Genomic DNA, 24,087 nt, shown 5'->3' with positions numbered 1-24,087 from the left:
AAAACGAAAATTAAATGGGAGTATCCACGTGGACGGATAGGATGGCAACATTCGTCGTTCTTTGGCAAGTTGGACGGAACTCCAGGACTGGAAAGGAATAAAAAGGCTTTTACACCATTGGAACCGCCTTTTGGCGTCATCTGGTCCAACACCATGTGAGACTTGGCTCTAAGAAAAGCTGTCTCGGGTGTGGGCCAATCAATTTAAAGGACAGTGCATACATTATCAGAGTTGTGTTTTTTGTTTGCATTCCGACCGCAGGTATTGTGGTCAATGCAAACATGACTCCTCGTAAAAAAAGGTGTCAGTTTTGTTGCCAGATAAAAGGGTAAAAAACAATTATAATACAAAGGCCGTCTGCTCTATATTATGTGTACGGTGCTTTTTCTGGTAGACTTTGCAGTTTTTTCCTGGATTTTTCTGTTTGCGTAGTCACTTTAAGATGTTTTTTGTTTGTTGCGGTTGCACCCGATTCAAGAGCCGAATGGCTCACAGGGCTATACCAAATAAATGAAACTGAAAAAACGTGTGTGCGTGTCTCTCCTCTCCCCGTGGCTGCGTGGATTTTTCTCCGGGTCCTCCGGTTTTTCCCCTCCACAATCAGAAATGTGCGTTTAAGAATATTTTGCTTGCGATAAATGTCCACATAAGCTACTTCTATTGAAAGCTTTCGTGACTGCAGGGATTCATATTCTTGGTTCCTTCGGTAGTCACGTAGAAGGGAAATATTAAAATAAAAAAACAATAAAATTCTCACGTTTCGATTGCAACACGAGCAATCATCATCAGGTGTGAAAACCACAGCAAGAACATGTTCTTGCTGTGGTTTTCACACCTGATGATGATTGCTCGTGTTGCAATCGAAACATGAGAATTTATTTTTATTATGTTATTATTTCCCTTCTACGTGACTTTACCGAAAGAACCAAGAATATAAGCTACTTCGTTGAGCTATTTGTGGCAATGGCGCTTCTGAAGAATATCTATATAGCTCAGTGGGACTTTCCTGATGAAATAGTTTAATGGTTAAGAAATGTATTTATTGTATTGGGTAAGCCGACAGTGTCCTCGGGGAGATCTTATAATGAGGGGGTGCCCGCACCTGCACCCGAATCTGCGTTATAACCGGGGAGCACTGTTTGCAAAAGTGCTTTGCCCAGACAATGAACATGCTCGCGCCATCGTACCCCTAAATGTATTTTTTTCCGAGGAGACACACGCATGTAGGAAGGTGTCACATAATCCACGCATATGCATAAAAAAACTTGATTTATTCATACACAGTTCAAAGTCTGAAATGAGATATTTTAGATTTTCAGGGCGAATTTGAATATCCTGACGCAGCGGTTTGATGCTGGAACTGCTGGATTCAACATCTTCCAGGAGCACAGCGATTCAACATCAAACAAGGCATCGACACCATCCCCATCCACAGTGAAGGAAGAGAGCACGGAGGAAAAACGTAGAAGAAAAGTCCAACCTTAATATTAAAAGTGGAAATCACAGTATCGGGCCCAGACATTGGCTCAATAAAAAATAAATATAAAAATGAACAAATCACAGTACACACACGTGTCGACTCGGTCTTGAACACGGTCTTATTTTACTAAGACGGATGCTCTCCGCTTAACCATCCCACTGCCGCCCGGCTGTCAGGTGCTTCAGGTGGACACGCCTCTGAAGCCTCCGAAGGAACCGGAGGACACGGGGGTCATGTGCTGTTGCTGCAGGGAGCAAGCGAGCCCTCGTCTGCACACGCGCCCAGCGCTTGCCGCACGCCTCGTGTGGTCACGCAAAACGTGCGAGTCTTGGCGGATCCAAGGGTGGGGAGACGGGGGTGATGTATATGTACGTATGTTTAACTTCTATCATATTGTACGGGATCGCCTCCCCCTTGAGACCCCACAATTAGATTTTTATATTTACCACAATCAACACATTTCATGTTTTGTTAACGTGCGGCTTGAAATATCGCCAATGCCGTCTCACCCCTTGGGAAGTTTCGAGTGTTTGGCTGCTATAAATTTCCACATACAGTAAAACCTTGGATTGTGAGTAACTTGGTCTGCGAGTGTTTTGCAAGACGAGCAAATTTCTTTAATAAGTATTAATTTGATAAACGAGCGAAGTCTTGCCATACGAGTATTACGTGTATACGCTTTGTCTGCCAAGCATCACGTGATCACAAAGAGTGATTTGATATACGAGTGCTTTGGATGCTCGCAATCCAAGGTTTTACCGTAAGCCACTTCGTTGAGCTTCTGATAAAGAGCTATACAGCTCATTGGGCCTTACCTGGTGAAATAAAAAGTTTAGTTTCAACTTACTGTGGTGCACCCAAATATACTAGTGGGTGGACAAGTGGGTGTAATTTACAAAATTTGTTCCGAGATAAACTCAGCCTTAATTTAGTCTCTGTACCTATACTGGGTCTGCCCTAGGTCGACTCAGCCTTAAAATAGTATGAATCTATACTCTCGCATAATTATTATAACTCGTAACCATACTACTATCCCTACCACTACCCCTAAATATATTCCTAACATTTGAACCTAACATTAAGGTTACACTAAATACGAAAACAAATGTGTGCCGGCATCATAGGCAGGTAGCCTTCATCTAGGAGTGGACCAATCATGGCTGCCAAGAGGGTCAATGTTTTACAACATTACCACAATTTTTTCTGAATCTTAAGTTTAATGAATTAGTGCAACAAAACATGGCACACAATTCGTACTATACACTGCAAGTAGTATTTACACAACACTTACAATTTTTGTACAAAAATATGTTTTAAATGTATCTTTAAATAACTTGGGGTGGGGTGGGGAATTTCTTCAACGTGTTTGTAATCTGTCCCTTTGAGTATTATGCATGTGGGAGCAAACCAGAGGAAACCCCCGCATAAGAGGGGATAACACTGAAGATGGTTGTTACAGCAGTGCGTCGCATATCCGACTCACTGGCGAGAGAGGCATAGGTAGATCGTTGAAAATGTTGTTTAAGTAAACATGCATATACAATGGTGACTCCACGTACACATCTGGCACTGGGTGCGGTAGATTAATTGGTCCGGCTGGATATATGACATTGTAGAGCAAGCCCTCTATTTACGTGGCGGATGCATCCCTGGAAAGCACGGAATTTGACGGACAGCGTACATCGAAAACTATTTTACCACCGACTTTAATGATATAAATTTAGGACACGTTCCTGGGGGTAATTTTTTGGTGAAAGTTTGCACAATGCCACAAAGGATAACAAAAGATGGCCAAAACGATATTACACAAGTTTACATATATACGGTAATACAAAGTCCTCACCAGAGATGGCGGGAGAGATTGTATTTAGAGAGGGTAGTACAGTGTACAGTATGGCGGCGATGTAAACAAAGAGGCTTTAGCGCCCACTAGGGAGCACCATGGCATAGCGCGTATTGACGCACACCACTCAACCTTCCCGCGTTCTTTTCTTTAAAAATTTCAAAACGGAGTGAATCAATTCATTTAAAATCCCATTATGTTCCCTAATTCGTTGGCTATGTTACAGCGAAACAAAGTAGAAATAGGAGCAACGTAAACAGAGGGCTCACTGTACTGTGTGTCACGTCTATTTGATGTAATCACATCCCACCATCTCCCGGCACGCACGATGGCTCCGTCTCTGCACGATCCACCGACCCCCACCCACTTAAATTTCGATTTAAAGCTTTCGTGACTGCAGGCATTCATCTTCTTGGTTCTTTCGGTAAAGTCACGTAGAAGGGAAGTAATAAAATAATAAAAATAAAACATAATAAACGGCTGCTTGCATTGTGGTCGAAACGTCGTGAAAATTAGTTTATTATGTTTAATTTTTATTATTTTATTACTTCCCTTCTACGTGACTTTACCGAAAGAACCAAGAAGATGGACCCCCACCCACTTCCGAGTCTCTAGCTCACAGGACTCGCCGTGGCTACCGCCGGGCTCGCTGTGCTGCGTGTCACGTCTATTTGATGTAATCACATCCCACATGTTACCATCCCACAATCGCCGGGCACGCACGATGGCTCCGTCTCTGCACGATCCACCGAACCCCACCCACTTCCGAGTCGCTGGCTCACAGGACTCGCCGTGGCTACCGCCGAGCTCGCTGTGCTGTGCGAGACGCCGCTACGATGGTCGCGACCGCTTGGATGCTTGAGAAAAATCCTGCGTGCGATACACGGGCAGCAGAGAATGGCGGCCCTCAACCAGAGTACATACACAGAACGCGCAACCCTGCGCCGTCATTATCAGCAACGAATGAAGGTTTATCTCAAATCGTCGCTGTATAGTTCACGGTTCTGCAATGTAACAACCCACTGAGCACCGACACACAAGCCGATGTCATTGCTCCATCTCTTTGGTGGGCACTCTCTCGTGTTCGTTCCATATCCTTGGGCTGCCGGTATTCTAGACCATCGGCCATCGTCCCTTCTAGCGACATTTCCTGCCCCAGCTCACTTTTAACAGTTTTAATGACCTCTTTTAATAACTGGCGTATAAATGTTGCGTGTACGAACATCACGCTCCTGGTTCATATAAAGTCAACTCTTGAAATATCTGGGGTAATGGAAGGAGGCGTGACCCGATAAAACAAAAATTAGGAAAATAAAAAGAACATTTAAATTCGGCTATACGAACGTATTTATTCTTAACTTGCGGAGAATGCAGGTGATAACATATAATTACTTTTACAATGGTTTACTTAGCAAAGCGTCACCAAGTACCATAACTATTCTTCATGAGAGTTCTGCAAAGCTTTCACAGTAGTGCGCGAAGATCATGATGTATATTCCCAATTTAATAATTTGTGGGTAACTTTTCATTTTGACAAATATGGCCCCTGACGCAGGCACGCAACGGCCTACCCTTGCAAATAACGTCACGGGATCTTGAATGTCAACTGTGAAGTAGACTGCGTGTATTGTTACAGTGAAGAAACCCGTAGTGTTAATCAGCGTGGTCGTTGAATTCTAAACCGTGAACCTTTGCGTGGAGCAGCGAACGCACGAATGCTAGGCTATGTCACCGCCCCGTTGGATGACTCATCATTATCTTTGACGAAAATAACAACAAAAATCACCCTTTCGGCATTTATTTTCGTCACTAATTTCACGAACCAAATGAAGCGGTGAGCGTCACGAGAGCGACGCGGTGACAAAGCCTCACCGTGCTCTGCTGGAAGAAGTGCGGAGCAAGTTCCGTGAGCCAGGCCGGCTCCACCGCCGTCACGTCCCTCATGAAGAAGCGAGATGTCTGCACCACCTCGTTAAACACCACCCTGACGCGCGCGCGCACACACACGCACGCATAGAGAGACCCTCATTTAGGATTAAACATTGGAAGAGGCTGCTGTGGTGCAATGGCTAGCACACTGGATTAGCAATAGAGAGATTGCTGGTTTGACCTCACACGGCAGCTGAAACAAATGGGATATCTTAAATGCCCCTGGCTTGTCCACCCAGCAGTGCAAATGGGTACACCACCAGCTCCGAAAAGTAAAACATCATGATGACAAACTTTACTCTCATATGAAGAGCAGGTGGGAAAGTCCTGTCATTTACTGTGGGCCAGCAGTGGACTGCAAGGAATCTCAGAAGTAACTCTGTGACCTCCGCTTCAGTGGGCCATTCTCTAACAGATGGTTTGCATTGCTCTGCGAGGGACACGAATGGATTCTAGATTTGAAGCTTTCCTGACTGCAAGGATTCATACTCTTAGGTTTTTTCGGTAAAGTCACGTGGGTGGAAAAATAAAAAAATAATAAGCTATATGATAAACCTATTCTTATTTCTATTATTTTTATTATTTACTTATTTTTTACCTACGTGGCTTTACCGAAAAAACCTAAGAGTATGACACGAATGGATACTTGGTCCCACCATGTGATGGCGAGAGCACAATCGGGGTTACAATTTTACGAAAAATCACGGGTTTATGAAGTATGAAAGACGTTGCGTTATCATTACCACTGCGGTGGCTTCTCGGCATAGAGCATGGAGGTCGGGTGGATGTGGAGCTCAAAGTCGTCGCGTACCGTCCTGTTTAACAGACAAAGAGAGAAATCCAAGCCAACGTAAATCCTCTGCCATAAATTGTTGCACTACACGTTGTTTCGCATAAACGTTGATGAATTATGGAAAATATTTATTTGTGAGTTTAAGTGCTGTTGATATGTGCCTATTAAGGCCGGCAATGTGTACAAAGAGTGGTGGGGGGGGTGGCAGTATTGGACTTGGTGGCAGTACCAAGTCCAGTGGCCTTTGCTGATGTTAATACACCACCAAACCACGTACTTATTACGGCTGAGTCTACATAGGGGAGACTCAGAACTGGTTCGGATATCACTCACACTGCTGATGTGAGCCATGGCACAGAACCGAACTTAGGTCGTTGGGTTTATAGCAACTACGCAACTACTCCCCCACGACACACCCACTCATGTCTACACACGTAAAGCCCTGAGAAAAAAACAAATAGCAGGGATCCAATCTCAGGTGCTCAACAGCACCAGCAGAATGTCTCTGACCATGGCCATTGTGAGTTTTCTTAGAGAAGCAGGTAAGAGACCCCTCTTAGTCCAGCACCTGAGCAGTGCTGGCTTCGTGTGGGACATGGCCATTGCAAGTCCCCTGAACCCCACAGACAATTTTGCTTCTCCTAAGCCAAACATTCCATGATTGCGTGGGGTGTCTCCACGAGCTTCCGTTCCGTGCCTCTTCTCTCGTCACATCCACCCGTCCTCGCGTCTCGTTCCACCCCATCCTCCCATCTCCCCCTCGGTCTCCCGCTCTACTCCTTCTGCGTTGCACCTTTAGCATCTCCATATGGTAATCTTCACATTGCACCATCTTTGTCTCTTCTCAACACAAACCATCAAAGTCTCACCTCCTTAACCTTCACAATAATCTCAGTACCCCCTGCTAAAGCTCTAGCAACGACCACCCCATCGTATTAGAATGCATTCGGTAGTGTGGAGAACGCCGCACCTGTAGGCTCCACTGTGGTGAAGTTTGGCGGCATTGGCGAAGAAACCGGACACAATGCATCTCCGCACAGGGTCTGCGTCTCCTGCTCAGGCACACAGAGCGGGAAGACCAGACACACAAAACACACCGGCTACAGGGACGATCTCGTGCCAGAGTGCACCGCTTTAGGGTTTCAAAGATTAAAATGCTTCTTGATGAATTTTTTTGGAGAAATCTGTTCCACAACCCACACTGTGTGAATATTAATTTCTGGGCCTAAAATTTCCCGTATTTTTTTCTATTACTTAACCATTTTTTATTGAATTCAACACGGCGCTGCTACGTTGTTTTTTTCATTTCACAATAACTTACACACAAATAATTCAATAATATTGCATTGCCTGAATTTAGCTTATTAAAGCATGAACAATTAAAAAAATGCACATTTACATGCAACAATCACTCTTTGCAGGACATATAAATGGTGTGTCCCTTGTGTAGATGCAGGCCCATTCAGATAAGTTTTATGACTTCCACCTACCAAGACCATTCTCCGGCACAAGGTAGTAAACCCTGCTTGTTGTGAGAGTTCCGAAAGAACATTTATACTGGTAGGAACCTCCTGGTTACACCAGCCCAAAGGGGATTATTGTGTCCGTCCGTCGTGCAGGCAGGGGCTAGGTGGGGAGGGTGGGGAGGGGCTAGGTGGGGAGGGTGGGGAGGGAGGGGAGGGGCTGGGTGGGAAGGATGGGGCTGGGTGGGGAAGGGCTGGTCACCCCGTGGTGCCCTTATACAACTCAACGTTTAACCTACTCACGCCGGCTTGTGCCCGCCCTCACAGTCGGGCATATTTGCGGAATACACCACGCCGCCGTTGACCCTGGCCATTGACCGAGCAACCCAACGTTCCTACCAGCTCCCTCCGCAGGAATGTGTTTAATCTTAGAAAATGACATCAATAGCAAACGTGGAATGGCCACGTGCACATACCGCCCTCTCTCAACCCATCGATGGAAGAGGGCCTCCCCACACAGTTGAGGTCAACCAAACTTCGCCACGCTTCTCAATGCTCTTCGGTGGAAATAGGCAACTTAGGATCAGTTGTACAAATTATAAAAACTATATTTTTTTATTCTACCAGGTAAGGCCCAGAGCTTTTTTTTAGAAGCATCCTTGCCATCACAAACGATAGCTTAACGAAGTGGCTTATTACGTGGACATTTATTGCAGCCAAATACTCTTTAAACACACGTTTTCCAAATGTGGATGGAAAATATTCTTAGGTTTTTTCGGTAAAGTCACGTAGGTAAAAAATTTTAATTCATAAAAGTAAAATAAAAATAAAATAGAAATCACGACGTTTCGGAGGCAACACAAGCCTCCGTCTTCAGGTGGAACCGTCACAGCACGATAGCTGTATCGAAAAAACCTAAGAATATGAATCCTTGCAGTCACGAAAGCTTCAAATCTAGTGGAGGGTAAAACCAGAGGACCCGGAGGAAAATCCACATGACCACGGGGACAGCATGCAAACTCGAAATATACAGTCAGTTCAGATATCACTCGTCAATGAGGTCAAACTCAAGTCACCGGATTCATCGTGCAGTGTGCCAACCACTGTCCCACCGCTCCCCTGGCCTAGGGAGGAAGAAACGTACCGTTGCTGGAGTTGCTGGGGATGTGGAACCTTCGAAGAAGCTTCCGAAGCTGCTCCTGCAGGATTCCAGCCCGCACCATCCCCTTGTAGTTGAGGAAGTGTTGCTGGCACCAGGCAGAACTCTTGTTGTGCTGAGTTCCATACAAAAATTAACCCGTAAAAACAAAGTTTTTCACTATAAATCCTTTATATGCGTGTTCAATGGGCCACAACCCAGCCCACATTGGTCTTTGAAACGGGCGGCTAGAGTCCTCTCGTCCTCTGGCTTGAGATGGCTGCCACCTATGGGTCAGATGATTGCCTGCCACCATTAAGCAATTGGTAATTAAATATTATTTTTTTTCACCTAAAAAGTGTAAAATTTTGGAAAAAAATTATTCATGAAAAGAAATTGTCACGCACAACGAGTCTGTGTGCAAAATGTCAGCTCGATTGGATCACGGGAAGTGGGTTAAAAAACGACCGAAAGATTTGCATGGTCGTAAGCGCGCAAGCAAGCGAGTAAGTGAACTTAATATAAAGGATTTAAAAATGGGAATGTTTGTCGAGAGGTCACCTCGACCAACCATCGCCACTGATGCCAACGCATATCTTCCCACGCTTCCTTACACTTTCTGGATTGTCTCCCATTTTTTATCACTACAGTCGACACGTGACCTCGAAATGTGCAAGGTGATTTATAACACATTCCTAAAGCAGAGACCAATTTCTCTACAATTTTCCATTTGTTTCAACTCTAAAGGGGGTCTCTACCCTTCCACCCCCCCACCCACTCAAAAAACCCCCATTAAACGCAGAACACTGTACATCGGCCCACGATATTTGGAGGACACATTTAAAATAGCAGCAGTCAAGCAGTCAAGAGCTCACCTTCACGAATGCCTCAAACACGTTCAGCATCGTCATGTGATCGCCCTCTTCCACGGCAAACTTACGCTGCTGACGAGCCTGCAAGCAACACACCGGAGTCACGGTGGGCAGGATTGGTGGATCACACAGAGATACTCGTGTGCTGCAAGACTCGTAAGCTGCACGGCTGCAAGATGGTCGCAAGAAACAAGCATGTTGACCTATGCGTAGTTTCTTTTTTTGGGTCATCCTCTCTTACAGCTGGGTTTTCTCCGGGCACTGCTTTCGTCCCACACGCATATAAATAAGCAGTAAATTAAATGGCAAAAAAAAACCCCCCAAAAATGCTCAAGAAAGACAGTGTTCACACTCAGTTTATCCTCCGTAAACAACTATAATGATCGGAGACGGCTTTGGCCTACGATCAAATAACTTGGAATGCACCCGGCCTCATCACATCTCGGAAGATAAGCAGGTACGAAGCCTGCCTCGTGTTAAAATTGCTGACCACCATTTCACAGCCGGCTGCCATAATTGGAACCGGGGCTGTGCTATGTGGGTGCATGGACTCAAGTGCTGTACGTATACAAGATCCCTTGACGACGATTGATGATGAGGAACTTGTGTGTTGTTTTGCTTACGGCCTTTATCTTCTGGTTGGGCGGAGAAAGGAACACGTTCTGAATCTGCATCATGGCGGCGATGGTGATAATCTCTTTTGAGCAGCCAAAGGTTCCTGTGAAATAAACCCATAAAATGTCGTCACCATTGTTGAGAAACAACGATTTTGAACACTGCTCAGTGGTCACAACACTGAGCCAGGGACCACTGCGATCCTGGGGTTGAATCTGGATGCCCGTGCTCGATGAAGCTTGGTTCTCAGGTGCATTGAGTTCATGGACTCAATTTAGTCACCAATGATTACACACTAAATCTCCCCATCATAATAAACTTGATGTGCCACTTTAAATCAGCATATTCCATTTCTGCCAAGTTAGGGATGTTTGCTCGATTGACATGAACAACCACAGTAGGTCAGTGAAAGTGATTTCCCTCCTGTAGACAGAGGCCTACTGAAGTGACTTATAGCTCTATAAGGCCTTCTTCTGGGGTGGTTCTCGGACACAGCATGGTGAACTGCTCACCGCGAGAGGTCCAAAAAGACATTTGTGATACTACAATTACTACCATAATAGCCCAGAAATGCGTGTAACGCGCGTGACGTCACTCCACATGCCGCACCCCCCGTCATTAATAATAAAATATTCATGAGCGGGTGGATTGTTACACTCACGCGGAATAAGGTCGAGCGGAAAGATATTTTTTTTCGCAAAGTCGCTTCAAACATGACGTTTCTTTACAGAAAGTCACGGTCAAAAATAAATATACGCAGCACAGTGCTACATACGTACGAGACGTCACTGCAAAAGAGCCCCCCCCCCCACCGTCATTACGTCATTGCTATCATAAGCAAGAAAAAATTAACGCAAATTCGCTTTACATTTGACGTTTCTTTATTGAAAGTTACTAAAATAAATAACTCTACGCAGACGTTCCTTAACGTAAATATTACAGCTTCCTTCCTAGGACGGACAAAAGGCTAGTTGTAACATAAATGACAACTGACAAGAGGGGGCAGAAGCCAAACGAATAAGTGTGCTTCAAAATATTGTGAATTTTACATCAGGGCTGATTAGGTACTTGGCTGAGGGCATCAGTGGGACGATTTCAAATTTGAAAGAAAAAAAACAGACTCTGTACCTGATTCAAGCAGCATCTTGGCGTACATGGGTCCCATCGGGAACTCAGCCATGCGCACTCCTAGAGGCTCCGTCAGCTGACACTGCTCATCAAGGCCTGCGTGTGCACAAGAGTGGGGAGTGGCGGCGCAGCAGTTCAGTGCGCTGCGCTACAAACTCGGCAACCCCGAGTTCGATTCCCGCTCACGGCCAACACCAGCGACGATTATTCTGAACCGATCCTGGGCCTCCCCTAGGTCGACTCAGCCTCAAAGTAGTACCTGGTGCGGTGTGTAAACATCGCCACTGGGGAGATAAAGGCAGCCGGACATGGTGCTGGCCACCTATCCCCTGGTGTGCCATGCCACTTGCCCCAAGTCTGTTAAGGCTACACAGGGGATCTTTGTCTTTGTTGTGTATTTGTGCATTTACACAAAGAGGAAAGAGCAGTGCCTTCGCGGTTAGTTCACGGTGCCACAATCCTGGACATCCCGAGTTTGATTCCCAGCCTTGCACGTCATCATTGGCGCTAGCCGAACATGTCCTGTACATCGTCAACAATGACTCAACCATTCTCGAGTAGCTGGCACCGTGTGTGAACATCACCACTGAAGAGACAAAGGCGGCCGTGCATTACACTGGCCAGCCTTAATAGGCGCTCGCTTACATCACCCATCCCCCATGCTCTATACAGCAGCTAAACAAGTGTAGTCTTCCTGTGCATAAGCAACCCTAGGTCAACGAAGGCTACTTCCTCATTAAACTTACTGATCAACTAAACAATTTTTTATTTTACCAGGTAAGGCCCACTGAGCTGTACAGCTCTTTTTCAGAAGCGAGTTGGCCACAAATGATAGCTCAACGAAGTGGCTAACCGCGTGGAAATTTAAAGCAGCGAAATACTCCAAGCGCAACGTTGATTCTAACATGACGACGAGGGCGCGTCTCTCCACGTGACAACAACCACTGCTGGCTTCTCACACAGCATGCTCCGTTGACTTTGCAGGGATGATGGGCGAAAGCCCCATGCAGTGGCGGAAGTGACCGAGGCGTGCGTTAACATGCGGCCCCGCCAAAGGTATTTTAACATCCTATTTGGCCCTCAGTAATGACTCGGGGGTCACCCACCCCCCTGCTTTAAATGCACGGGAATTCAAGCGCACGCACCTCCCAAAGCGTAGAGTAGCTCCACGGCTTGCACCATGGACTCAGCTGGAGGCGGCTGCAGAGAGAGAGAAAAAACACGGCCAAGGGTCGCGTGAATTTACAAACTGGATGACAAACGCAACCTGAATTAAAAATGTCTTGTTTACAATGAAGCAGCTTAGTTCCTGGCTCGGCTCCGATGTGCCCGCGGGAAAATAAAAGTGTAACGCCGCACGAGCGAGCACGGTGAGCCTCACCGAGAGGAAGGAGAAACGCAGGACGTTGTCGATGCCGAGCGCCTTGAGCTGCAGAATGACGGGCGCCATGTCGCTCCGCCGCATCTCGGGCTCCGTCGCCTCGGGCAGCTTCGCGAACTCCGACTCTGTGTCAGCGCACGACCGTCGGCACACTCAGCGGCAGAGCGGGGTGAGCACGCGCAGCCACCGCCAACCGTGTGGGACACATAGGTAACTTGGAAGGAATCCTAAAGGTTAGCTCTGTGATATGTGCTACCGTGGGGCGTTTTCTAACACACAAAGGGATGCATTGCTCTGCGAGAGATCCGGACGAATTGTTTGTCACATGGCATGGCACGGAGAGCACAATCGGGATCAAAACTAGGATTACATTTCTAAACCGACACTGCAACCGATACTGCGTGCTGTGAGCGGGCACGGCGCACGCGTGAGTGGTGTGTCTAGAATCACGCCCGACCGCCCTTGCCTCCCGAGTGCTGATGTTCGTTCACACCCCACACCAAGGTATTCGTTTAAGGCTGAGTCATCCAAGGAGAGGTACAGGACCAGTTCAGATAATGACGATTGATGTTAGATGTTATCCGTGGCCGGGAATCGAACTTGAGGCCCTCAGGTTTGTAGTGCGGTGCCCTAACCACTAGACTTCCACTCTTCACATTCACGACCAGGTTGCCTGTGCAGGTGCAGTTCGACCTGCCTTAAAACAAAGACCTAATGCAGTGTGAACATAAGCACTGTCGAGACAAAGGTCGCCTGGCATTGTGCCGGCCACAGCGAGCCAGAATGCACCGTGCCAGCCTTCATGAGTGCTCGCTAACAACACTCGCCTCATCGACACAACACCTAACACAGGACAGCTTGCACCAGAGGTCGCAAACGGGTTTTGATTCCTTACCCATACCCGTACCCGGCCGCACCAGGGTCGCAAATGGGTACCCGTACCCGTACCCGTACCCGGCCGGGTACGGGTAGCCGTTCCCTACCCATACCCTACCCGAAATGAGTGACAAACGGCTACTCACCAGTGACTCACGGCCTACCCGTACCCGGCCGCACCAGGGTCGCAAACGGCTACCCGTACCCGGCCGGGTACGGGTAGCCGGGTATCGGGTACCCGGTTGCGACCTCTGGCTTGCACGCTCACCGTACCTGGATAGAGACGGTAACACTTCCCCGGGCGGCTCCGCCCGGCCCGTCCGGCACGCTGCTGTGCCGACGCCCGCGATGCCGGCGTCACGAGCAGCGCGTCGACGGCACGGCGAGGGTCGTAGGCGCGCAGCTTCACAAAGCCACAGTCCACCACGAACGCGATGCCCGGCACCGTCACCGAGGTCTCCGCCACATTGGTTGCCACCACCACCTGTCCGGAGGTGCGGTTTGTTACAAACAAAATAGGGGTTAATGTTCAGTACATGTTCAACATGAACGTCATAGGAACAGAATCGGAAGAAAAAACGTATTATATTCATGTACAGGTAGTCCCCGATTTACGATATTTGGATCTTACGACAAAATTGTAAAATATTTTGCATTTCGCACGGCAGGCAAACACAGCAGCGTACGAGGTACGATACTGTACGTTGGGACGCTGCCGGGATGTACTGTACGCATATAGTTTATACAGTACGGTACTGTAAATTGCTGTTTTGCTAAATTATCACCATTCTTTAAGACTCCTGGGTCGGCTAGGCCATTTTCGACTTACGATATTTTCGACTTACGATGGGGTCGTCGTAATGCATCTCCATCGTAAGTCGGGGACTACCTGTACTTCATCGGAACGGGAAAGGGTCAATCTTCCGCACGTTTTCAGACTCTGACCTTGCGACAGCTGCGGCCGACACGCTCAAACACCTTCATCTGGTCAACGTAAGGCAGCCCCGCGTACATGGGCAGGGCGCGCACGTGCTTGTGCAGGCTGCCCTTGCTGCGAGCCGCCGCCGCACGCACCTCCTCCACCACGGTCGACACGACGTTCTCCACCTCTTCCTGCACGGGCGCAGCGGCGGGCAGGCGAACGAGCGATCCGGCGGGCGAACACGCAGGTGGTGGGCGGGTGAATGAGCAAGTGGGCAAGTTTCAAGTTTCATTTATTAGGTATAGCCCTGCGAGCCATTCGGCTCTTGAATCGGGTGCAACCACAACAAACAAAAAAACAAAAACATGAACAAGAAAACATCTTAAAGTGACTATGTGTAAACAGAAAATCCAAGAAAAGACAGCAAAATATTGCAGAAAAAGCACCGTACACCAACACTGTGTGCAAAAATCCCAGTGGGATGCAAGTCAAACAACAACAACCACAAGACAACTTAGATTAAGGCCATCAGTCTAACTCTGTACTACAACAAACAAACATGGCCAAACCGAAAAACTTTTCAAAAATCACCAAAATAAAGCCATAAAAGCAATGAAACAGTGACCATAGGAACTGTGACCGAATTTGCACAATAAACGACGTAAACAACATGTAATACCAAACTCTGCAGCCATAGCTGGCTGCATGAGTCACTCCACAACAGCAGGAGCATCAGTCGGAGTGTCAACATTTTTCAATGCACCTTTAAGATCAGCACACTAAATCAAAACACAGATCATACTTTGCAGCGATCATCCGGAGTCAATGGAGCGGGGGCAAGCAGGTGGGTGAAATGAGCGGATGAATGAGTTGACGAGTTAGCTGAGCGGGCGAACAAGTGGGTGAGGTGCTTAGATGGGTGACCATCATGCACAGCAGCTGCTGCAGGGCTGCATAGTGAGCAGCAGAGGGCAGTGTAACATCATCTGCTGTTTGTAATTATACGCTCCTGTTCTATGGTCTGTGCCTTCGCCAAATGACTGGCATGGTGAATTATGATTAAATGAACCCCATGACCCGCACGGCCAGGGGAGGCTCTCATCCAGCTGTGGATTGACAAAGGGCTGTGCAGGTAGAAAATACTGTGGTTCAGCCTCTGCTGAACTTGTGCTCGATGTGGCAATGGAGGCTGTTGTAGGACGCTGAAGAATGTCGCGGACGGTACCTGTCCGGTCAGGAAGGCCAGGATGTCTCCGTCCGCTGCATCGTTGTGAATTTTCATAATTGTCTCTACCGTGGTCTTCACATAGTCTGGCACAGGACTTGAACACACACAATACCGACAATGAAAATAAAACTCATGACATCTTTATGTAGCATCTGGCGTTTGTGCTTCGCTGTGCTGGATTACATGAATTCGCCACCACCGCCCAACTCTCCATAACATGTAATCCACTAAGCAGCATTGACACTCAAATGCACGGGAAAACGATGGTTATAAAACACTGAATTGACATAGTTGGGAACGTAAGTACTTGCAACAGCCAGTCACCCTGGTCTGCTGAAGTGTGACAAGTGGATTGGACTCACGAGTTCTGCCCGTGAACCTTTGTCACTCCACGTGGCCACCAAGTGCACCTAGCCTGGCACAAGCGAGTATCGTCGAGGAAGGTACCTGTGCGTGTAGAAAATCTCCACGGGGTAGGTGCGTCCCTCCACGGTTAGGATGGCACTTGTGTCCTTGTTGGGGTCCGATGTGTCATTGTGGTTGAAGAACTTCTGGAATTTCTAGATTACAAGTGCAAAAATATATAAAGGTGCAGCCCTGCAATTACTTGCTCATGTCACCGGTGGCGGAAGGGCCTCCATGAGAGGGGCCGTACAGTGGCTGGTGCACAAAGTCGTGAAAAGTCCTTTGTGTTCCCAGCGTTGGTTTGGTCAGGGTTAATTTAGTCAGAATTTCAGTCTTTTAGTCTTAATCTACCAAAACTTGCAGAATTTGTGTCAACTCTTCATCTGTGTACTTTATTTAGTCATTAAAATAAAAATGGCAACTAAATTAAATCCACATATTAAAACTGAACTTAATATTCCACAGGTTTCCGTCAACTAGACTACGATTAAAAGGCGAACAGGCCGACTAAGTTAACGCACGGGTTGACAAATCAGCAGCCGCTCACTACTTTTAGTCTGAGTTGACCTGTAAGCAGAATGGCAACAATGTAGCCTGGGTCAGTATAACCGTAGCCCTGAGAACCAACGTCACCTGCTCATCACATGCAACAGCACGGCATAGATACTGGAATTTTAAAACCACGCTAGCATCAAGCACACAATCAACTCACACCTCTGCATCAAGAGTAGCAGATGCGACAATGATCCTCAGCTCTTCTCTCTTCTTCTGTATCTGCAAAGAATAAAAATGAAAAGCACTTAAGGTGAACTGCGATTAACATCTTGAAATAAAAACAAGAATTACGACAGAAATAGAGTGAAATCTTGATTTGAAGCTTTCGTGACTGCAGGAATCCATACTCTTTGGTTCTTTCGGTAAAGTCAAGTGGGTAGAAAAAATAATAGATCACGACGTTTCGATCGCAACACAAGCAATCACCTGAAGACGATTGCTTGTATGGCGATCGAATTGTCGTGATCTATTATTTTTTCAACCTATGTGACTTTACCGAAAGAACCATAGGAATAGAGTGCTTTTGGAATATCGATTTGATCATCAATGTGCCCGAATAAGAAAGGTGGTTTTCAATCGGTACGTATTATCCACTGTTAGACAGATCAGAATCAATGACACTAGACTGAAAAGTACTCCAGGACACATGAGAGAGATGCATTCTCGAAATGTACAATGAAAGACAGGGGAACACGATAATCAGGAAACAAACACAATCTGAGAAATTGCATTGACTGTTAACAAAATCAGGGGGCTTAGGCGAAAACTGGTGATGGTATGGCAGCCCAAGGAGAAAACAAGGGCAAGAGAGAGCGAGAAGATCAGCTCAAGAGCGCGACACATTGTGGCACCGCAGGACCATGAGGTTCGCTGATGGCATGGGCAGCTCTTCATTCAGCAGTGAAAAGACAATGGCTGATCACGGCAATGTATTTACACATTAAATATGAAGGCACAAAGTAAAGGGAGTACAGCCATTCCATTAGATCGAGGTTACTGTCAATCTTAACTCATCATAGTGATGTTAAAGCTTTCCTATTTTAGATAAAGTAATTTTTTTACCTTTCTTAGCAGGCCAAGAGCGATATCGGTGTACAGAGTCCGTTCATGGGCTTCATCCAGTATAATAACGCTGTCGGCAGAAAAAAAAATTGAACTCATTGAACCGTCGCACAAAGCTAACCGACAACCATACCAGGAGCCATACTGCATTCGACACATTCGTTACGGTAGGATAAGTTGCAGTGGTGTCACCAAACCTCAGCATGACGGACTGTGTTGCAGTTAAGTGGAGTCACCTGTATTTCTTCAGCAGTGGATCAGCCATCATTTCCCTCACCAGCATGCCATCCGTCAAAAACTGTCCGCAAACACCGAAACATCACACACTTTGGCATTCATGCAGATGAATACCCAGTGAACGTTTCATATGTTCAGTAGTTCAGAGGCAGTGGGGGGAATGGTACTGCTAGGAACCTCCTGGTTACACCAGCCCACAGGGGATTATTGTGTCCGTCCGTCGTGCAGGGAGGGGCTGGGTGGGGAGGGGCTGGGTGGGGAGGGGAGGGTGGGGAGAGGCTGGGTGGGGAGGGGAGGGTGGGGAGGGGAGGGTGGGGAGGGGCTGGGTGGGGAGGGGCTGGGTGGGGAGAGTGGGGCCGGGTGGGGAGAGTGGGGCTGGGTGGGGGGCGGGAGGGGTGGGGCTGGGTGGGAAGTGGCTGGTCACCCCGTGGTGCCCTTATAAAACTCAACGTTTAACCTACTCACGCCGGCTTGTGCCCGCCCTCATAGTCGGGCATATTTGCGGAATACACCACGCCGCCGTTGACCCTGGCCATTGACCGAGCAACCCAACGTTCCTACCAGCTCCCTCCGCAGGAATGTGTTTATAACCTCATAATGAACAGTTGGTTTTACCACCAGAGGTAGTACCAACAAGTGGGGCAGTGCTCCATTTAAATAATGTGGCCATATGCACCGTGTCCGCATATTATGGATTATTTTTTGGGGGGTGGGGGGGGAGTGAGGGAACGTTGAAAAAAAGTTGGGGAAAAAACCAAAATCGCACTGCAAACTGCATGCAAAGCAATGCTGACTTGTTGCTCACTGCAACTCCATGCTGCGCAGAAAAGTCACGTGCCAGCTCGTCCTAATTGAGTAGAACTTGACCTCCCAGAAGACCGTGGGGCCAACGGGTTATATATATAAAAAACTTTTTTTATTTTCTATGTGGAGAGAGCGGTATACGAAGGAAACATTGCCTGCCGATGTAGTTTTTTTTTGTAGTTTAGTAGTGGACTGAACAGTAACTAACATTGGTTAAGTGATGGGTTTTTAATTTTTTTATACATTTTTAGCACACTATAAAAAGCAAGAAAGAACACTATAAGCTAAAAAAATACAATATTTGGTCATTATAGATATAATGGGGTAAAAAAAACCTTTATCATGGTACTCCACCACAGTTTTTCCAGTATTTGGAGGACAAATTGTGATCACGATATAAGTAGTTAATGTGTTCAAAGTAGTCTTATTGGAAATAAGACCACTTTTAATAATACCAGGACACTTCACCCTTGAATTAGCCCGGTGTTTGGACGACAAACCGTAATAACTTCACAAGCTGTAAATGGGCTAAATTTGTACTTCATTGAAATAACAGATATACTGGGTCACCCCACCCCTGAATTGTCCTGGTATTTCGAGGACTGCGATCGATGGGAGCTGGGACCGATCAACGATCTAGGCCACAACCTTTATGCGAGTGGCTTGAGGGTCACTGCAGTCGTCAAAGCGAATGCAGTAGCCGACCTCGTGACCGAGCAGCGCGCCTCTCTCCTCGGCAACTCGCGCTGCGACCTTGCCACATCATCCAAGGTGAATGGAGGTAGACACGTATATACAGACACACACACGCAAAGCAGTGAGTACATGGATGACACGCTGAAGCAGTTTGGATCACAAGGACAAAGTGTGGCGTGTTACGGAAACAAGGGACGGGACAGGAGGGAGATCCAATGCTGTCGACGTCCAGTTTGGGGATGACACATGATGATGATTTACAAGAGGGGCACACTGACATGCTGTTCAAAAAGAGTTTGTTGCGTGTCAACGAAAACCAATATAAATAAACTTTTTTGCAAAATAGGTGACATTTTTGCCAATGGCCTTCTTACACATAGCAGAAGAATGGCCGTGGATGAATGTGCCGAGTATTGGAAACTACTCGGAGCAAAGACAGACAACTAGCGGTGTGCGTTTTCACCGTGGTCGCTGCGACCCTCCGTGGTTGCGTGATGGCCACGACGTGTCCCTCCGCTGTCCAGCCGGCTTCTGCCAGGTACTGCGCAAGACGACGCAATTAGACACGACAGAACACTGCTGTGGCACATGCACCTCGTTCTCCCTCTCCAATTAGAAACAGATTAACTTGTCGGTGCAAAACAAGTTGCCACCGATACTTGTTCGAAAAATGACAAGGTTATTATTTTCCACCATTTTTGCCATTTATTCACTAAATTGTAGCTGAAAAGGTTATTTCATTAATAAATGCAGTAGGTTTTATAAATATACAGCCCTTTGTCATTCCACTGCTTGACAAAGGTCTTTCCACACCTTGGTGATCATGCTGGTCATCGTGAGTTCGTGAAGGGGATGCCACGGACCAGTTCAAAATATCACTTATCAATGACATCAGGCTATGTGTATCCAGCAACTGACCTCAAGTGGCCAAGTTTATGGTACAGCGTAATAACCATCGCACCACATATGATCAGATTTAAAAACATACACATCTCTCACAGTTTACCCCACCACATTGAGCACAAATCTACAGGAAAGGCACAATAATAAAGTATAGTGAACCACTGATTGTGCTATGTATATCAAACTTTAAGTCACTTCCACAGCTCCAATACCCATGCGTACCTGGGGAATTTGTGTGCTTTTACCGCATCCAGTCTCACCCACAATCACCACAGTGCGGTATTTCTCCACCAGGTAAAGGACATGATTCCTGTGCTGAACAATACATTGCACAAGGAAAAACAAATCAATAACTGAAAAAAAACGTAAATGTAGTTAAATCATATCCTGGGCACATATATAACCATTTCACAATGCACTTAGCATACGAGGCGGGAGATGCATGGCATGAAGATGAAGATGCACGAAATCGGAAGGCGATACGTGGCAGGATATGTGTGAAGTCGAGATGGGAGATGCATGGTTTGAGATGAATATATGTGCAGTCAGAGGTGAGATGCATGAAGAGGTGAGACATGAGTGGACAGGAAGGAGGTCTGAAGTCAGATACGTGTATGGCCTGCCATATATGTCAAGGCAGGTAATACACTGAATTTAAAGCAACAATCCTGACACCTCAAAATGCTTTGATAGCAACTATGAACGATGGCAAGGCGCCATGAGGATTGTCGTGCACTGCAAGTACCATGAATATGGGCAAACGCTGTCGCTGCTGCTGGATGGAAAGGGAGGTGTGAGGGTTGTACACAAATGCCGTGGAGGCCTCTTCCCCCGCAGTAGCTCGCTCCTCCCCAACTCCAGGCGCCTCCGTCCCTACCACATGAACAACGTGCAATGTTCATCTGTATGAAACATTCTCCATAGTCTAGATTCACATTATCATCGTCAGCAGCAGCAGCCACGGGCACTCCACTGCTCGATGAAGGCTAAGCCGTCACGATGTTACATGGTTTTGCGATGGAACAGCAACTGCACAAGAGCTGATTTTATTACATACATTACATACTCTCGGCCGTGTGGTGTGGGAAATATACTGTAACAGAGACAGACTCGTACAAACAGCGACACTGCTCCACACACACATCAGTCACAAGAAACTCGGGGATAAATTGTTACGAATGGCATTTTCTGGCAGGTCAGTGCATCTCTCTCCACATGTCACCTTTGGGATTCTTGGGATACAAGTGTTATCACCAGAGGCCCAAGAGCCAGACTAAGACACCTTCACTCTTTGTTTTTTTACCTACGTGACTTTACCGAAAAAAAACAAAGAGTATGGACCCTTGCAGTCACCAAAACTTTAAATCTAGAATTAAAACACCTTTAATCAGATGCCAATTTCAGTACCCATGGTGAAAAGTGGTCTCCAACTCTTATTATTCACTTCCTCTGTCCTCTGTATGTGCTGTGAAGGGCCCTTGCCCCAAACTTCACCGTATATATACAGTATTAATTTAAGTGTTATTTACGAACGCGTTACATTTTTTACGTGTGCCTGTGCATCACTGCCAACGCAGCATCATAAACTAATTTAACATTTTAGGCACCTTTGTGATTCTCGGGGCTCAGTGTAAATACCAAGGCTCAAGAGCCAGAGGGGCTGTGGTGGCACACGCCTTTAATCCAGCACTGCGCGAAGGTTGGTGGATCGCACTCATCTCGTGAAACTCCCTTCCCGTGAGCGTCAGGGTGCCATAAACCCTGGCTTCCAAGGCGGTAGTACAGCAAATGTGGACTCCACCTGTTCCTTCTGTATGGGACGGTCCTCCGGTTTTCCCTCTACATTTAGAATCAGCTTACGTTCAGAGTATTTGGCTGCTAAAAATGTCCACGTGATACGCCACTTCACTGGGCTAATATCATTTGTGGCCAGGTCGCTTCTGAAAAAAAGCTACATTGCTGTGGGGCTCATAGATGTCAACCCATACGGCTTACACGTATTCTTGCACAGGGAAATTGAGTTTTCACGTCCATACGGCGTACAGCCGTTTCAATACGGGCTTTGTAGGGTGAACTGAGATTTATCAGAGCATGGGGTGACCCATAAGGTCTGAATTGGTCTGTAATAAGCTAGGCACTGACAAGGGGTTGACAGGTATGTGGGGGCCTTACCTGGTAAAATAAAATGAAAAGTCACGTAGAAGGGAAATAATTAAATTAAATATATAAAACAATAAAATTGTATTATTGTTGTGAGATTTTAATTTTTTTTATTTTTATTCTTTTATTATTTCCCTTCTTCGTTACTTTACCGAAAGAACCAAGAATATGAATCCCTGCAGTCACGAAAGCTTTAAATAAAAAAAATGTTAAATGTTACCTCCTGTCTCGCCAGGGTTTTCTGTGGGTGCTCCGGTTTCTTACCACATGTATAATTGTCTGAAAACATCTTAATGTGAACGACGATATATTTGATTCCTACAATAATTATAAATTATATATTTTATTAAATGCTCCACTGGGATTCTTGGGTTTCGTTTGAATGATCACGCCTCAAACACCACACTCAGGGACGCTTGCAATTTCAATGGTCCGATATTCACACAAACACGCTTCGAGAAGAAAAGTAGAAGAGCTACATAGTTACTTTATAAGACTGTCATTAAATGAATACGAGAGTAAGCACCAGGACTAAGTGCCCAATCCACATCCCACCGAGCCTCTCGCGATATTTCAACCGAGGAAGCTGCGCCTCTCCCGGCCAAGAATCTAGGAAAGACCGTTGTTAACAAGGCCTCAACAACAATTCCGTGCATACAGCAACAGTTGCTATTTTTTTAATGACATTGCACAAGCGAGGGATGACTATAAGAGAAAGGTAAAATGCGGCGAACGAGCGAGCGAGTGAAGGACGAGGTGAAATATATCCCGCACCTGGCTTCCAGAATTTTGGAACCACTCGTGTGGCCGCCATGACGGTCAGACGCGTGCGGGCGGCGTTGACCAATCAGCGCGCAGCACCGAGATGACGTCATGGCGGGAAAGTTACAGGATAAATAAATAAATATTTATTGCGCAACTTTTATTCTAACTTTACCGAACCCTCTAACGTTGATCCCCCTGTTCATTTCAGAATCGTCGCCGTTGATTGTTCGAAGATTTGTAATTTTGTTGCAATGTGTGCTGTGACGTGACCGGCGGGGAGTGGCACGACGGGGATTCGATTTCATAGCGCGCATTGACACAAACGCAACCCCCTCCCCTCCCCGCCTGAGGACCGCATTACCACGAGTTGAGAAAAAAATGTTAAAATGTTACCTTTCCAAATGTAACATTTGACGTTTTAAAAACTCAAAAAATACGACGGTTAAAAAAAAATCAACAACAGCAAACAACATCGTCAAAAGTTAAAGGCGTTTTCAATGTGCTAAATATACGGAATGAATCATTCATATCAATCCGCGGGTCTTTCATATTAAAATTCGTGTGAATTGACTTCGTACACCCCCTCCCCCATCTACACCCCCCACCCTCCCCCATCTACACCCCCCACCCCTCCCCCATGTACCCCCCCCACCCTTACCCCTCCCCCATGTACCCCCCCCACCCTTTACCCCTCCCCCATCTTCCCCCTTATCCCTCCCCCTCCTTTCATCCCCCCTTCCCCACTCCCACCGACCCATCCCCCTATCCAACCCCCCCCCGATAACTTCCCCCACTCCCCCCTCCCCATCCCCACGAATGTCCTTCGCGCGCC

The 24,087-nt window shown here is 46.7% G+C and overlaps 1 protein-coding gene across 1 annotated transcript; it reads right to left on the bottom strand.

The window, feature by feature from the left end:
• Positions 1 to 1,252: 1,252 nt before the first annotated feature.
• On the bottom strand, positions 1,253 to 23,320 carry DHX35 (DEAH-box helicase 35). The gene is made up of 22 exons (XM_078879560.1): positions 23,265 to 23,320; positions 21,076 to 21,203; positions 20,553 to 20,645; positions 19,891 to 19,968; positions 19,380 to 19,484; positions 17,927 to 17,988; positions 17,691 to 17,760; positions 16,788 to 16,847; positions 16,116 to 16,228; positions 15,666 to 15,762; positions 14,464 to 14,631; positions 13,792 to 14,002; positions 12,643 to 12,767; positions 12,407 to 12,461; positions 11,262 to 11,357; positions 10,142 to 10,236; positions 9,522 to 9,599; positions 8,653 to 8,782; positions 7,016 to 7,097; positions 5,996 to 6,067; positions 5,196 to 5,307; positions 1,253 to 4,193 (listed from the first exon to the last, which is right to left on the bottom strand). The coding sequence occupies exons 1-22, from the start codon at positions 23,302 to 23,304 to the stop codon at positions 4,155 to 4,157; spliced, it is 2,109 nt and encodes a 702-aa protein (XP_078735686.1). The 5' UTR covers positions 23,305 to 23,320; the 3' UTR covers positions 1,253 to 4,154.
• Between the last annotated feature and the right edge of the window lie 767 nt (positions 23,321 to 24,087).

This window comes from Lampetra fluviatilis, chromosome 54 (assembly GCF_964198595.1).
Source record: "Lampetra fluviatilis chromosome 54, kcLamFluv1.1, whole genome shotgun sequence".
Taxonomy (NCBI): Eukaryota; Metazoa; Chordata; class Hyperoartia; order Petromyzontiformes; family Petromyzontidae; genus Lampetra; species Lampetra fluviatilis.
The sequence above is the reverse complement of the archived record's forward strand: the minus strand, read 5'-3'. Positions and strand labels throughout refer to the sequence as shown.

Excerpts from the sequence above, each read along its gene's own strand:
- DHX35 (XM_078879560.1), bottom strand. The coding sequence starts at position 23,304 with ATGGCGGCCACACGAGTGGTTCCAAAATTCTGGAAGCCAG. Across the intron at positions 15,763-16,115 it reads GAGATTTTCTACACGCACAG|TCCTGTGCCAGACTATGTGA; the intron begins GTACCTTCCTCG and ends TGTGTGTTCAAG. Across the intron at positions 12,462-12,642 it reads TGCGTTTCTCCTTCCTCTCG|CCGCCTCCAGCTGAGTCCAT; the intron begins GTGAGGCTCACC and ends CTCTCTCTGCAG.